Source organism: Panicum virgatum, chromosome 3N (assembly GCF_016808335.1).
Source record: "Panicum virgatum strain AP13 chromosome 3N, P.virgatum_v5, whole genome shotgun sequence".
Lineage (NCBI taxonomy): Eukaryota > Viridiplantae > Streptophyta > Magnoliopsida > Poales > Poaceae > Panicum > Panicum virgatum.
In genome coordinates this window covers 19,576,358-19,593,006 of record NC_053147.1, presented here as the reverse complement: position 1 = coordinate 19,593,006, position 16,649 = coordinate 19,576,358, and the positions used below count along the sequence as shown (strand labels likewise).

General features: G+C 50.6%; 3 protein-coding genes and 1 non-coding gene across 4 annotated transcripts; 2 read left to right on the top strand and 2 right to left on the bottom strand.

Annotated features, from left to right (window-relative positions):
- Window positions 1-1,890: 1,890 nt before the first annotated feature.
- LOC120664923 (28 kDa heat- and acid-stable phosphoprotein-like) lies at window positions 1,891-5,565 on the top strand. Its single transcript, XM_039944315.1, has 8 exons — window positions 1,891-2,048; window positions 3,069-3,109; window positions 3,420-3,494; window positions 3,588-3,671; window positions 4,038-4,072; window positions 4,369-4,454; window positions 4,723-4,788; window positions 5,108-5,565. Exons 1-8 carry the CDS (start codon window positions 1,982-1,984, stop codon window positions 5,140-5,142), a joined length of 489 nt encoding a protein of 162 aa, XP_039800249.1. The 5' UTR covers window positions 1,891-1,981; the 3' UTR covers window positions 5,143-5,565.
- A 242-nt stretch (window positions 5,566-5,807) lies between these two features.
- Window positions 5,808-5,880, bottom strand: TRNAR-ACG. The gene has a single exon. It is a non-coding gene; the product is annotated as a tRNA-Arg (tRNA).
- A 1,145-nt stretch (window positions 5,881-7,025) lies between these two features.
- On the bottom strand, window positions 7,026-7,801 carry LOC120664922. Its single transcript, XM_039944314.1, has one exon. The coding sequence runs from the start codon at window positions 7,622-7,624 to the stop codon at window positions 7,235-7,237; it is 390 nt and encodes a 129-aa protein (XP_039800248.1). The 5' UTR covers window positions 7,625-7,801; the 3' UTR covers window positions 7,026-7,234.
- Window positions 7,802-11,173: 3,372 nt separating this feature from the next.
- On the top strand, window positions 11,174-16,533 carry LOC120664921 (proline-rich receptor-like protein kinase PERK2). The gene is made up of 8 exons (XM_039944313.1): window positions 11,174-13,357; window positions 14,010-14,477; window positions 14,572-14,658; window positions 14,809-14,879; window positions 14,967-15,043; window positions 15,186-15,339; window positions 15,424-15,585; window positions 15,691-16,533. Exons 1-8 carry the CDS (start codon window positions 11,536-11,538, stop codon window positions 16,093-16,095), a joined length of 3,246 nt encoding a protein of 1,081 aa, XP_039800247.1. The 5' UTR covers window positions 11,174-11,535; the 3' UTR covers window positions 16,096-16,533.
- The last annotated feature ends 116 nt before the right edge of the window (window positions 16,534-16,649 follow it).

Here is a 16,649-nt window from a genome sequence, read left to right as displayed (position 1 = left end):
CAGGAGAAGATCATCCGCTTCTTGCCGGGACCAGAGCCTGCAGGCGCGGAAAATCCGGACGTGCTTCCAGTGATCGGTTGACCAAGAGTTGGCAAGAGCACCCTCGTCGAGCACGTCTGCTTCGACGAGAGGGTGCGCGGGCACTTCTCCCTGATCGTCTTCCTCAGCCAAGGCGACATCGAGGACGCAAAACTATCGCCTCATCTGGAAGACAACGGCACAATCAAGTACCGGGATCTCGACCCGGCCGGGAAATCGCTGGTTGTTATCGAGCTAGTTGGGGACGTGGATGAGCCCAGAGCCCAGAACGACATGGCGGCGGGGGCTGGCCGGTGCAAGAACGAAAGATCTGAGCAGGCAGCAGGGGGAGGCGCGTGAGCGCCACGAGACGGCGGATGGACCAGCCGGAGTCGAGCAAAGCCGTCGGAGCTAGCTGACGTGGAAGAAGCCAGGCATGCAAGCCCGGCCAGATGGGAGTTCGTTCGCGCGCGGACACCGGTGCGGCTTCGGAAATTTGGCGCATTCTCTTTGTGCGTAGAAGTAATACAGCACGGAGTAGAGTAGCATTGCTTTGTGTCAGTGATGAATTCTGTACGGATGACTAACATTGTCACTTTGAGATTAGTGGTAAAGTACTAGTACGTGTGGTTAGCAGCTAGCACTATGCTCGTGTTTGTGATGATGTACCGATGAATGACATCCTCAGTTCGTCACTGTACGTACTTGTCGGCACCAACTGCAAGATGGCATGGTCACTGACCCGATCGAATACGTACGCATGCGAGCTGATCAGCTGACTGCTGAGTGAGTTGAGTTCGCAGCATGATCTTCAGGTGACGAATATGGCGGGGTTAGCGCCGTGAGAGAACCAGGCCACAAGCGATGGACGCGGGTTGAAGAAACATACTCCTATGTGGAACGCGAGTGATCTGATGCTTGATTTCTTATCAATGGTCCTGAACCCGTCAACTTAGTATTGCTAATTTTGAAGCGTCTGAATAATGTATGTACACACTATGTCCGCCACCTCTAATGGCCATTCCATGACATGATAATTCTTTTAATCTCGCCAACAAAGAAATTAAAACTCAGCTAAAATAAAAACAATCTCCGTTAATATTTTGGGTTGGGATCCAGAGAAAAATTTACGGCGGGCGGATTCTAACGACATAACTCCCCTACAATTTGTATCTATGATAAAAATCTAGGGGGCTCCAGGGCTCCGGTGACGGTAGACCTGATCATCTGTCGGGTTTGGGTCGAGTCACTTTGGGTTTCGGGTCAAAAAATGTTCGTCCATGTCCGGCCCATGACATGGTCGGGTCGGGTCGGGTTCGGGTTGGGGTCGGGTTGCCCCGCAATTTTGTGTGTAATTTTCGGGTTGGATCAGGTTTTTTAAGTTTCGGATCAAATATTTCGGCCCGTACCTAACCCGTCACTTGGTCGGGTCGGGTCGGATCGGATTTTTTTCGAGCGGATTGGGTCAGATTTATCAGATCGGGTAGCCCATGATCAGATCTAGATGATGGTAGGGCAGGCTCGAGCCCTTCTAACCTACGCTGGATCTGTCACTGTTTGCCAGAGTCGAATTTGAGATCAATCCTAAAAATCATCATTTAATTGTTTAAGAATTAGGAGGCGCATAAATATTTTTGTGAAATAAATTCGTTAAACATTTTATCTGAACTCCCGAATCCAGGTACCGGTGAAACGAAACAGTAGCTTCCTGGCGGTCAAAGCTACTTGTCGGACTCGACTACGACCAGAGCCAAGGGGGGATTCGTAGCGGCCACGGCGATCGGGCTGTGGCGGCGGCTTCCGAGTCGGTTCGGTCCCCAACTCCCGGCCACTCGCCAGCCAAGCCAATAAAGCCAATCGAAACCCCTCGTGGCGAGAACCCAAAGGAGGCCACCCCCACGCGCCGAAGCAGCTGCTGCAGGCCTTGCCGCCGCCGCCGTCTCCGCAAGCGCAGTCCGCGTCCATGGCGAAAGGCAAGTTCAAGCACAAGCCAACGGGGGAGCGCACCTTCTCCTCCCCCGAGGAGATCGGTACGTACGCTACGCAATGCACCTCGCGGTTTGCTCTCTGTGCTCTGTAATCGGTTCGGCAGCGGCTTAGGGTTTTAGTTAGTGGCCCTTTTGCAGTTCGGTTGCTCGATCGCGCGATGCCGCGATCGGCGCGGTGGGTGCATAGAGAGCGGCCTTCTGTTCCTTGTGGGCTTGTTTGGTCGCGGTAGAAGCTAGTTGGCAATTGGTTTGATCAAAAGGTTTTTGTGCGAGGGGGAACTCTGCTCTTGGTGATTGGGGGATATCGGGAGCTGTTTCCCCCTTATACTCTGTTTCTGTTTGATGCTACCCTTGCGATGGTAAACGAGGTGTTGCTTTTCAATTAGTAGTTTTACCACCTTTTTGTATGGTGCTGATTGCTGAACGGTTGGTTCCGTTCAGGTCCCTTGTGCTGTGTGGATATCCGCTCACGTGCTAGCTGATTAGCTGTGGTGCTAGCAAAATTTCTCTTGCGCAAATCCCTTTATGTAATTTGTGTATTGTCATGGAATGTGCTCACGTTTCTACTGAAAGATTTTCCTGTCTGATTCGATCAGTACACTTGTAAATTTGAGATGAAGTTGGAATTGCTGAACAGTATGTTGTTGAGCACACACTATTTTGCAGCAAGTTGATGTTGAAGCTACTGCTCCTTATTAATAAACTAAGTATAACTTGGTGCATGGAACATTTGCTATGCTTCATTTGATATTTGAGCCTACTGAGTTGAGCGGTTGAGCCTTTGTTTTTACAAATTCTGATATCTTTAGACCCTGTTTAGTTGGTGAAAATTTTCCTACAGTATCCGTCACATCGAATCTTCGGACACATGCTTGGAGTATTAAATGTAGTTGAAAAAATAACTAATTACATAGTCTAACTGATTAGCATGAGATGAATCTTTTAAACCTAATTAGTCCATAATTGGATATTATTTGTCAAGTAATAACAAAATTTGATACAGTACCAAAATCCAAAAATTTTCACCAACTAAACACACCCTTAATGTGAAATTGAATGCAGCGGCTGGTACTTCAGCAGACCGTCCAAGAACCTTTAAGAAGGTTTGTACCCACCCTTTCTTTTCAACTTTTACTGTACTGATGTTCCATTGAGTAATTGATGCCTCTGTTTCTCTTATTCTCTCTTCCACTCTGAACATGCATGCCAATAGGATTTACTTCTGAGTTAGCAACTGACTTGCTTAATTTGTACAACCTATTTGTGTTCAAAACCATGTTCCTGTCCTAATTGCAGACTAAAAGTGATGAGCATAGCTAACATTTTCTTTGATTAAAGCACGTGTTATGTGATTATATGATCATGTCATGCTTATTTTGGTGTCTGACTTATATTTATGTAATCAAACTTTAGCAAGGTGAAAAGGATGTCTATGATAGAAGGGGAGAACCAGAACAGGAAGAAGAATCTGAAGATTTTGCAAAACCCGTAAGATATTGGAACTCTTCCTGGAAACTTACATTCAACTTCTTTGTTTACATTGTTTGATCTTATGATATACTGTTTTCTTCATACCATCAGAAATACAAAGGTACAGAAGGTCTTATTGAGATTGAGAATCCAAACCTGGTGAAACCAAAGAACATAAAAGCCAAGGACATTGATGTAAGTGGGACACTTAATGATTGTTTACTGCTTATGGTCAAATATAGTATAATGTTCTCCAGTGACGACGATGGTGGTAGATTTGTATGTGTATGCTTTAGGAAGAAAGTTTTCTCATCTATTAAAAGAAGATGTGATGCTATATAAACATACTTGAATAATTAATAAGAGTTGGAATAAGGGTAATGGCACTGTACATACACGATGAAGTTATGCTAAATGTATTTACTGAACCTGCTAGTGGTTCAAAATGTTGTTAGCTTGACCAGAAGTTCATGTTCTTTTCCCTCCGTATATGTTGTTTTCTGTTGTTAACATGTTTTGAAATCCATAGCACCTAAGCTAACTAAATTTGTACTGGCGCAGATTGGTAAGACAACTGACATGTCCAGCCGTGAAAGGTAGGTTCATAAACTCTCATTCTTGTTAATCAATACCACATGTTTTTACTGCATGCTGTGTTTTCATTGTTTCCATACTGACGATTTTGTTAATACCATGTTTGGAAAGCATGAAAGAATACTTCTATTGAAGCTGCTTTTTTATCTTTTTGCAAGAAAAGTAAAAAGAATGTTAAATGTGCATTACTGGGTAGCTGCAAATTCACAGCCTTTCAGGAGTATTATGATCAAATATTTATACCTGTGTAATATATAATATTAGTATTTTCATTGTTCTTATGAGTCTTTTGCTGTAGAGAGGAGCTTGAGAAACAGCAATCTCATGAGCGTTATATGAAGCGTCAGGAGCAAGGAAAAACAGAACAGGCTCGGAAAGACTTAGGTGATTGCCTCTATCCTTTATATGGTTTGTTTTGTACTTAGATCTTGTACTTTGGAGACTCAGAGATAGTAACTATTTCATTCATGTTAATGCACCACCAAAAAAATTGTTACTGCTAAAAGTAATAACCTGCTGTTGTATCATTTGGGCAAAGCCTAGACTGGTGAAGATTCAATTACTGACATGTACTATTCCCATGCTCTGAACTTTACTATTATCTCCTCCTGCAAAACATTCATGATTTTTATCTGTCATTTTGCAAATGTAGAGCGCCTTACTCTAATTCGGCAACAAAGAGCAGAAGCTGCAAAGAAGCGTGAAGAGGAAAAAGCTGGTACGTCTCTTGCTACTTTCGCCTGTTAGGAGCAAGCTTGTTTGCCTTGTTGGCCACCTTACCTTGTTTGGAGATTAAAAGATTCATATCTGGATATTTTTCATAAGCAGCTTGCAATTACAATCTGCTTTGTCATATCCCTTCACGTTCTTCTGTTAAGCAGTCACCAACTTTCTTTCATACTGCACACACTTGATTCAATGTAAAGCCAGATAGACATAGCCGCAACCTCACGCTTTTTCTAGTCCTAACTTGTGCCAAATTCATTTTATTACATGCTCCACTGCATTACAATGCTGACCCTTGCTAATGTTGGCAGCCAAAGAAGAGAGGAAGGCTGAAGCGCGCAAGTGACCTAGCAAAGTATGGACACCATAGGGCTTTATGGGAGCTGTGGTAGCTGAATGACAGCAGTAGTTTCCGTGCTTCTGATATCGCTTGAGATTACTGCACTTATTACCATTTTGAGTAGTGTGCAATTGTATGAATGTTGGTCGTGCTGGTCAATGACAACGAATTGTCAACTTTGAGGGTGGCGAAGCAGAGTAGTGGCAACTTGTCTGGACAATGGCTCCATGCTATGGTGTTTTCGTATGTTGGATCATATATGTTTCCAGCTTGGGCTGCAATCAGTGTAGTATATCCGAAGTATTAAAGATTCAAATTATTCTTCCCCCAACCTTGGCTTGTAGTTGGGCGTGGGCTTTGATTGGACGGTTTCGGAGCTGAGTTATACTCCCTTTGTCTCACAAAATACAAAATACATATATTCGTTTACCTGGGAAATTGCTCTGATAATGTTAACATTCTGTTTTCTATTCTGACAATGTTTCACAATATTGTGGCACTGTCGGTGCTCACTCACAGTTTCTCATTAACCTTCTGTTAGAAATTGTGTATTGTTTGATGAACCCTTTCTTTTTCCGGATGTACTCCTTAATCAAGATGCAGGATTTTCGCTTGGTAGTTACGGAGTAGATCATGTTTGAGAAGCCATATAAAACAAAAAAAGCATAAATCGACTCCGCTGGGGATCGAACCCAGAATCTCTGGTTCCGTAGACCAGCGCCTTATCCATTGGGCCACGGAGTCCTTGTGATGGTAGTTCATCATTATAACTATATAAACACTTTAACACGTGTACAACGTTTCAGGTTCATGAAGTTCGAACAGACGAACATAATGGCGGCCGTCATCTTAGCACCAATACAACGTACTAACAACCTTATGGTCCTTACAATTCTGCATCTACAACGGTACTGTTCCATTCCTTGGGGGCGTCCATTCAAAGCTAAATCAAAACCTTACCAAAGCCGAGGTCCAGATGCCCCCGGTCATGCCTGGCACTGACGCGGCCTGTCGGCCTGACATTCTCCAGCGCGGCCTGCTCATCAGGAGAGCAGATCTGCACTGAGCACACTAGCAGACCTTCCCCCACATTAAAACTGAACATCCACGGCTAACGATGCCGTTGCTGATGCTGTTGGCAATCAAGCAAAATCAAGTATCGTCGGTACTGTCACCAATTGTAGCCGGTACGGTCTTCATCAGATGCGACGACATCGGAATTCAGGATGAAAGAACCAACCCACCAACTGCAGGCACCGACCCAAATCCTCTTGCCCTCGCCACAAGCAATGCCGTGCCGGAGATGCGAGGTCAAGACGGATACGACCCACAACACTCCAACAGTGTGGCCGGGACCCAATTGGCCGCGCGCGCTCGACTGGACCCGATCCGGCTGCTTCCCTTTGCAAGCAAGGGAAACGGTGGTGGTGGTACTGATGCTCTGGGCGTCTAACGTCAGATGCAGAGATCCCTCATCCATGGATCAGTTCCACACGGCTTAGTTATTGAGTTGGATGCTGACTAGAGATGGCCACTGACAGTGAAGCGCTGCCTTCTGAGTCGTCTCTACTTGCTCGCTCGCTCATGATCGATCGCGTCGGTATCATGTTTACTGGTAAGCGCTTGATGATTTTCTCCAGGTGGTTGATCTGCACCGCGTTGCTTTTTGCTCTCTTTTCTGTTAAAACAATTCGTCTCGCCACTCCCATTCCCTTTCCAATATAATTCCAACCAAATTCGCTCATTCCTTTAGGACGAGTGCCCTTTTTTATATACTTTCTAGGACAGTGAGCTGAGTTGCCAGGTTTTTTTCTTCTTCTTCCAAACAATTAATAAGATTAATTGTAGGTTCATCACAGATCACAAGACGTGTCATGAGGGCAAGGAAATCGAGAATCAGGAGGCGGACACACAGAGATAGTTTGGCAAGAACTCTGCTTGAGACATCCCCAATCCTCTGTACAAGCAACGGCGTGGTGAAGTCATCGTCATCCCCCGACAACGGCGTTGCAACCACCGTCTCAAGATCAACAGCTACAACCGAACTAACAAAAAAAGAAGTGCGGGGGAAAGGTACGCAAGAATCTACAGCTAAAAGCTAGCTCTCGCTTCTGGATTGATCAACCGGCCGCCCGCTCGGCAGCGGCGAAAGCGCGTGGCCGACGGCGGCGTTGGCGGCGCAGGGGTGCCAGCGGCCGGAGTCGAAGTTCTTGGCGTAGCTGTCGGCGTCGTACTTGAAGGTGGTGGCCGCGGCGGGCGCCCTGCAGGTGTTGCTGCATATGCTCTTGCTCTCGCGCACCAGCCGCCGGAGCAGGCCCCTCCACGCGCGGCGGCCGCCGCGGCCGGCGTCCTCCCCGCCGCGGGCGAGCAGCTGGAACCGCGCCGGGCTCCGGCGCACGCCCGGGTGCAGCCACGCGGGGGAGGCCATCATGCAGCCGGAGAAGTAGGAAGACTGGGTCGGCGTGGACGGCTCGCTGTCCATGTCCATGGCTGGGGAGGTTGAGGAAGAGGGGGCAGACCGGCAGACGGGCAGAGGGGGAGGCCGGAGGCCGGAGGGAGGTAGCTCCGGCAGGCGTGTGTGCGAGAGTGAGAGAGAGAGGTCGAGGTGCGTGGTTCGCTGGTCACTGTATATATCGAGCCGCGAGGCTGAGAATATGGGTGGCCGTGCATGCCCGTACTATACCAGCTAATTACTGCCTGTGAGTTCCCAAACTTAGGATCTGCTACTTAAATAAAGTACTAATCCCTCAGGTAAAGTAAAGGTCGTTTTGACGTGGTCAGCGTCCTGAAGATAAATTTGGAAAATAACTTAGAATATTCCTAATAATATAAACAATTACTATAATTGAGATGAGTCATTTTTTTGCGCAATATATTGAGATAAATCTACCAGTATGGAACATAAATATAAATCACAAGTCCGGCAAGTATATATTCAGCCGGCTGAAAACATGAAGAGAAGTTCAGTCGACGAATTCAATAGAAGTTTTGGAAGAATGGTGGATGGAGCTGGGTCAGTGGCTGCACGCATGGAATAAAAATGGTCATTGGAAGTATAACTACATGTTCCTAAATAACAACACAACGAAGACCAAAAAGTTTTTTACATATAGCTATTTACAGCTTATTTGGATCCCACCTTTATTTACCACTTCGACGAGATACATTGCTCATGCTCTAAGATATGACTTGTGGGATCATGAGACACGAGTAGTAGTAGTGCTAGTTATTTCAAAATGAAAAAGTAGTAGTGCTAATAGACTCAACCATGAAAAAAAGTCAAGCCAAAATGCTACTGGTACTGACGTAAGTACTAGCATCAAGGCAGTCAGGCATCAAGCTGTTTCAGCCTTTGAGGGTTCCTTGTTCCTACTCCAGCTGACAACCTTTATTTATCAAAAATGGAAAAGGGGGGTATTATTATCTTTATCCTGTATCCTTGCTGGAAAGTGGGTGATCGCCCATCATTAGCAGCAATGATCACACGAGCTTAAATGCATCATTAGTGAGAGGACCAGACCCAATTATGGCGGTGCTGCCCAGGTGCCCAGGAAAGGATCATTTCTAGCTGCAGACTGGAGAGTGGACAGTAGCCAGTGGGGACCCATCGTCATCGATCGTACACTTGCAGTTAGGACACGAATTTTTCTTTAAGTACCAATCCCAAACCAAGACACCACCAGTAGTTTCTATACTTGTCATGTCATATAAACACTACTCATATAAATTATCTCCAATAGATAGTTTCTTCAAAATAAGTTGCTATCCAATCATATCTCTTCTCTCTCTTATTCCTCTCCAATCCTCTCTATTTGTCTTAGTTTTGTGTAGACATGGTTTCTTGCATGAGACCTAGTTTCTTCTTATTTTATCTTCTCTCCTGATTAACTTCCCTGCAACCTCAGCTTTTTGTTTACATGGCAACGTATTTAATGCTATGGAAACCAGCTGAGTTGGAGGGTTGAAACTGCTCTAAGGTCATCCCCAACCCTCCACCTAGGATGATTTTCATAGCATTAATTACACTGTCACCTAGGATATTTAGCTTATGTGGCACTATATTAAATGAGAGAGAGTTAAGAGATGAAAAAACTAGGTCTCGTGCAAGACCCAGTTTCTACACAAGAACATATGCATTAGACTCTACCAAATTTTGCATTGGAAGAGAGTAGTGTCCTCATGATAAGTAAACAACAAATATGATTGGTTGATAGGTGAGAGAATAATTAAGTATTAATTATTGACCCATATGAAGAAACTATGCATTGATGGATATAGCTTGGGGCTTTTGCGTTTATACCCCTATTTTAAGTGATAATGGTGATTTTGCCCCTATTTTTTTAACTTGGTGATTTTGCCCCTGCTTTTTTAAACCGAAGATTTAGTTTACCCCTATTTTATTAGAAAAAGCTAATGGCATCAATTTAACTGCAAAAGAAAAACTTTATGTCCAACCACATTCAGCAAATCTGTCTGCATAAGCATACTCGACCGCCCTATGTGCGCTCACCGGCTGCTGCGAATGCTAGTTTGCTGCCATTGGCCGCAGAAGCTGCTAGGGTTAGAAGGGAGGTGGAGGTGGTGCAAAGGAGCATGAGAGTTTTAGATAGTTACCTAGGGTTGGGATGGTTGAATAAGGGGTACTTACATATTTTTATGATTTTTTTAAAAATTTTATTACCTTTTAAATTTATTTAACAGAGGTACACTTAAAAAACACTCAAAGTAGGGGCAAATAGAAGCTTCATTTTTGAAACGTGAGGGTAAAATCACAAAGTTACAAAAAGAAGGGTAAAAACACAATTGGCTTCCTCGGCAAGGGTAAAAACATCAATTACCCATATAGTTTCTAAACATAGTGTCTTACTTATGTGACGGTATAGACATTGTCTATAGACACTATGAGTTGGGACTGGTAATTTTAGATGCCAACACTGACCGGACTGACGCAGAGGAAGCTGTCCAAGTAGTTTTCGGAACGCGCCATACTGAGGGTGTGTTTAGATCACTTTGTATTTTGTATTTTTGCGTTTTTAGAAGGGAATCTTCAATATTTGAAGTATTAAATGTAGACTAATTACAAAACTAATTACAGATCTCGTCTGTAAACTACGAGATGAATCTAATGAGTCTAAGTAATCCATTATTAGAGTATGTTTACTGTAGCATTACTGTATCAATTTAGTGTCTAATCGCGCCATAATTAGGCTCATTAGATTCGTCTCACGATTTACAGTCCATTTGTGTAATGCGATTTATTTTTTAACTATATTTAATATACCATGCCAGTGATTTATAAAATTTTTACATTTTGCGTTTTGAAATCTAAACAAGGCCTGAGCATATGGTGCAACAAGGCCTGAGCATATGGTGCGACACCAGTGTTGCGATCAGGGGATCGAATGCAGCCTCGCCACCGCGAGTGCTACCGGTGGCTGTCTGGCTCGTTCGCGCTAGGACACGGACTGGAAGCTAGGTAGGAGCACCGCTACACCAGCTACAATATACAAAGTCGTACACCCACTCCGGTGCGCGCGTACACAGGCCTTTCGCCGTCAAACAAGGAACAAATGTTCTCCGATGTTTTTTTTAAATAACATACGGGGTATCAATGAAGGCACATATATTCAAGTGGACTGTCAAAATAAAAATAAAAAAACCTATCACAACACGAACGAGCGAGTTCACAGATCACTAAAGTCACTATCATGTTGCTGTTAGCTGTACTTGTGTCTGTGTTTGTAACAAGAGTACTCTTGCAACAAACAAAATCCTCTAATATCTATTTTTGAAATATCAAAGAGAAAAAAACATCTGGTGTAAAGGTGTGATGTCGTGATTTAATAACAAACGGATCAAAACCTAGCACAACTGCACTGCACGAGCGGCAATCTGGAATGGACCGCGCGGCCATGAACGCTTAGGCCGTGAATGGGTTGTGTTTGGGCTGGCCTGGCCCAGGAGACGAAAGGCCCCACGGGTCACGGCCTTTCAGCCGGTGAGGTGATGTGTGGCTGTCAGGCGGGTCCAAGCATGATCGTTCGTGAATCGTGAAACGCTAGTAAAGCAAACGGATTCAAATGATCAAATCTGTAGGCTTAGCCGGCACAGCTCGAGGAGCCTGCAGCGACCACGAGTACATGCACGCGGGAACAGCGGCAGCAACACAACCGGAAACTGTTTCTGGATTCGAAGCCTCGTAGGGATATATATAAATTTTCCTCAACCACAATCCAAACCCGAACAGATTATATAACAAAAAAAGAGGTTTGTTAAGATTTTTCGAAGGATAAAGGGGCGCCACGCTTGAAAAGCGCGCGGGATCCGCTGGGACCTGGGAGTCGTCGCTCCATCCCCTCCCTCCCACGGCGACGCGTGACGGTGCAGCCGCCCGCCGCCATGCCGGGCCCTCCTCCTCCGTCCAATACCCCGCCGCCATCTACTTCCACTACTGCAAGCCCACCCGCCCCGTCCCCGCCAATTCCAAGCACCACTCCCGAGCCGTCGCCCCCGTCGCTTCCATCTGCTGAGCCGGGCCTGCCGCCCGCTCCACCGCTGCAGGCGCCGATTCTGCCGCCGCCGACGCTGACTCCTGCCGCACCGCCGGCGTTTCTTCCTCCGCCAGCGGCTCCTGCTGCTGCGCCACCGCCGCCTTTGCCGCCGGTGCTTCCGCCTGATCCTCCGGCTGCTGCTTCGCCGCCCCCGCAGTGGCCGGTCGTGCCACCCGCCCCGCCGCTGCCCTCGCCTCCCCTGCAGCCGCCAGCGGCTCCGTCCGCCCCGTTGGCACCAACTGATCCGCCGCCGTCTTCGCCTCCCACGCTACCGCCGCCGGCGCCGCCTGCTGACCCGCCGGCGCCATCTACTCCACCCCCGCCGGCGCCTTCCCCTCCGCCGCAGTCACCCGTTACACCTGCTGCCCCGCCGCCGTCTTCTCCGCCCCCGCAGCCACCGGTGGTGCCAGGCGCTCCGCCGGCGTCTCCTCCTACGCCGCAGCCGCCGGCGCCTTCTCCGCCTGCACCGCCGGCGTCTCCTCCTGCACCGCAGCCGCCCGCGTCTTCTCCGCCTGCACCGGTGGCGCCCACGCCGGCAGCGCCGGCCCCATCTCCACCGGGGCCCCCGCCGGTGATGCCACCGCCGTTGCCTGCGCCATCGACACCGACGCCATCGCCGCCAGCGATCCCCGCGCCGTCGACGCCCACGCCTTCTCCGCCAGCGATCCCCGCGCCATCGACGCCCACGCCATCTCCGCCAGCGATCCCCGCGCCATCAACGCCAACTCCGTTGCCTCCGGCGACGCCTGCACCCACGCCGTCTCCTACGCCATCGCCTCCCATGCCGCCTTCACCACCGGCGCCCTCGCCATCGCCCCCAATGCCGCCTGCACCACCGGTACCCACGCTACCACCGCCGGCGACGCCTGCACCAACGCCCACGCCGTCGCCTCCAGGGACCCCTGCGCCGCTGACGCCGTTACCGCCGTCCCCTGCGGTGCCAGCGCCAGCGCCAGCAACGCCGTCCGCGCCTCCTCCGGTGACGCCGCTACCACCAACGCCGACCCCGCCGTCTCCATCAACGCCAGCGCCACCATTGCCTTCGCCGCCTTCCCCCATGACGCCAGAGCAACCAGTGCCGTCTCCGCCTTCTCCGGCGACGCCCAAACCAGAACCGCCAACGCCCTCCCCGCCATCCCCATCAACGCCAGCGCCACCATTACCTTCGCCGCCTTCCCCGGCGACGCCCGAACCGCCAAGGCCGTCTCCGCCTTCTCCAGTGACGCCACGGCCACCAAGGCGGCCTCGGCCTCCACCAGGTGTCCCGGCCCCAGCCGTTCCACCATCCTCGCGAAGGACGCCAGAGCCACCACCCGCACCGCCATCTCCGCTCGCCCCGGATCCTCCAGGGGCGCCCGGACGGCCGCCCTCGCCGCCTCCCGCACCAGCGCCACCATCTCATCGTGGCCGCCCTGCTCCTCCTGGCGTAACCCCGTCGCCGCCGAACGGCGACGGACCTCCCTCGCCGCCTTCCCCGCCGTCGCTCACACCTCCGTCGCCTTCATCGCCGCCGTCATCGTCGTCGTCTCCGTCGCCATCAGCTACCAGCGGGACCGTGATCGGCGTCTCCGTGGCGGTCGCCACGGTGGTCGTGCTCGCCCTCATAGCCGGGCTCATCTACTGCTGCTCGAAGAAGCGCCGCCGACGCCGGCACGGCTCCTCTCCGGCGGGTACGTGTCCATATCCGATCGCCCCGTACGCTGCTTTACACGCGCTGCCCTGGCCGGTGGAAGCGCACCACCGCCACTGTCTAGCTACGCTGCTCCGTCGCGGACACGAGTGCGCGAGCCACACGGAACGAAAAGAAAGTCCGGGCGGGCCCCGCGGTTTATTTGGACGCGCCGCGCACTCGCCATGTCGCCGCGCGTGCGCCAGTGACGTCAGGGCAGCAGCTATATATAGCTGCTGTTGGTGACGATGGCGACACGTACGCCATGGATGGCAAGGGCGTGGACCGGGGAGTTTGAAGGCGGCCGTGTGGGTGTTTTTTTCAAGTGCGTGGCCGATGTCAACTTGCCGCGTAAAAGTTGCTCGGTGATGAACTTGTGGACGGGAATGGCAAGGGCTGTACAAGTGTGCAATCTGGAGTTGTCTGCGTTACTGGTCGCTTGCTTTGCGTTGCGTACTTGCATACTACTGCTTTTCTCTTGTTACATTTTCTGCTGCTAGATTAGATCATCAGATCGTCGACGCAAATCATATTTCGGCGTTGACATGAAAAATGTCAGAATTCCACGTTTGTGTTTCGAAACATTCTACAATTTTATCCCTTTTTTAATTTGAATTTTTTATTCTTATTATATGTTTGTCTTACGTCCTCAGGCAACGTCTATGGCGGCCCCCGGCTGCCGGTGACGTCGAAGGTGTCGTCAGCGCCGTTACCGTCCCCGTACTCGCAGTCGCAGCAGACGTTCCCGCCGTGGGAGACGAGCAGCGGCGGCCCCTCGGCCCCCCTGCGCCCGCCGCCGCCGGCGGTCATCACCGGCGGCACGGTGTCGTACGCGGAGCTGGCGGCGGCGACGGGGGGGTTCTCGGACGCGAACCTGCTCGGGCAGGGCGGGTTCGGGCAGGTGTACCGCGGCGCGCTGGAGGGCGCCGGCGAGGTGGCCATCAAGCGGCTGCGGCCCGGGAGCGGGCAGGGCGACCGCGAGTTCCACGCCGAGGTGGAGATCATCAGCCGCGTGCACCACCGCCACCTCGTCTCCCTCGTCGGCTACTGCATCCACGGCGACCAGCGCCTGCTCGTCTACGAGTACGTGCCAAACAAGACGCTCGAGCTCCACCTGCACGGTACGCGCGGCTCCACACCACGCCTCGATCTGGCCTTCCTTCGGATGCCGACCGGCTCCTCGCGCGTTCTCACACGCATGGGGTTTCGTTTCAGGGAGTGATCGCCCGCCGCTGGACTGGCAGCACAGGTGGAGGATCGCGCTCGGATCGGCCAAGGGATTGGCCTACCTGCACGAGGACTGTAAGTTCAGTTCATGCGTGGCTCCTGCTAGATGTTCTTTTCCTGCTCCTGCTCGTTTTGGCACTCTTCTAGTCTTCTGTCTGAATTTTTTCATGAGATCGGTGTGGTCGTTGTGTGTGATGGGGCGATGCCCGGACTTGGTTTTTTCAGGTGATCCTAGGATCATTCACCGTGATATCAAGGCGGCCAACATACTCCTGGATTACAATTTCGAGCCCAAGGTAAGCGATTCCAGCATGCATCACGATCTGAAAGGTCACGCTTGCGTTTGTTCGTCTGAAGAGCCGAGCATTTTATTCGTCGTGCAGGTTTCGGACTTCGGGTTGGCCAAGATCCAGCACGCGGACGACACGCACGTCTCCACGCGCGTGATGGGAACCTTCGGGTAAATCGACTATCACTCACTGCTCCAAAGTCCAAACCTTTTGCCGTTACAGTGAACAAGTGCAAGGAATTCACAGATGAAGTACTCCGTAGTAGAACAGAACGCATTTGTGGTGGTAACAACATGAGCTCTTCTTGGCCAGGTACTTGGCGCCGGAGTACGCCACCACCGGCAAGGTAACCGACCGCTCCGACGTCTACTCCTTCGGCGTCGTGCTCCTGGAACTCATCACCGGGAAGAGGCCTGTCCTGTCGTCGGAGTCGGAGCCCTACAACGACGAGACATTGGTTTCTTGGGTGAGCGATCCGAATTACTCTAGCAGACATTTGATTGATTATATTGTTCAAGCAGAGCGAGGTGCCTGAATTTTTCTGGTGCAGTCAAGGCCAAGGCTGACGAGAGCTCTCGAAGAGGACATCCTGGACGGGCTGACCGACCCAAGGATGGGCGCCGACTACGACGCCGGCGACATGCAGCGGCTCATCGCCTGCGCCGCCGCCGCGGTGCGGCACACGGCGCGGTCCCGCCCGCGGATGAGCCAGGTGACCGTCTAATCTTGCCAAAAAAAGAGGCACAATTTTTTTCGGTACAGATTATAGCAGAACGCTAACAGTGGACGACGACGTGCTGTTTCCCTGAACAAGCAGATCGTGCGGTACTTGGAGGGCCAGCTGTCGGTGGATGCTCTGAACGCCGGCGTGGCGCCGGGGCAGAGCGAGCTGCTGGAGGACCACGCGGGCGAGCAGCTGCGGCGGATGCGGCGGCTGGCGTTCGTGCCGGGGACCACCACCGGCGGCTTCCTCGCCGGGAACATGAGCAGCAGCTACGTGAGCGAGCCGACGAGCGAGTACGGGCTGCACCCGTCGTCCAGCTCCAGCGACGACGCCGACGCGAGCGAGGTGTCGAGCGCGCCCAGAGCGGTGAGCCGGCCGCCGACCACCACCGCGTCCAGCGCCACGGGCGCGGGGGTGGAAGGGCAGAGCTCCGGCGAGCTCGGGGCCGCCGACGACGGGATGAGCCGGCGCATGCGCCCCGGACACGGCGGCGCGTGACTGAAGTTTCGATTTCCCGTCGGGTTTTATTCTAGGGTACACGTGCAGAGTTGCGGACAGGGTAGTGCTAGAATTTTAGCCTGTTCGTATCATTTTGGTCTCAGGTTTGCTAGAGGGAAATTAGCAGAAAGAAAAGAAAAGGAAAGATCGTTCAAGTTTAGAGTACTGGCAGCAGTTTCTGATCGAGGAACTTTTCTTCATATGAAAACAGGAAACGTAGTCGATCCTAGGGGTAGTCGATCTCATGATCGGATTAGGTGCATGGAATTTTCTTGTTGGTTCCATTTGCTTTCTGCTTCGTCGTGCTTGCGTGTGCTCTTCCAAGAGACGCGTTGCGTACTTGCGTGCCAGGTGGATGGCTAGCATGCACTCGTGTCTGGTATATGCTCTTGGTTGCTGTCGTTATTTTCCAAGAAAAAAAATTCTTTCCGACCTCTACCACGACATACAATCAATCAATTCTTACATTATCCTCAGCTCGCTATTACGTACTCCACAAATATGGAGATCGCCAAGATCGGAATTCTATTAGTGATAGAAAAAAATCACAAATT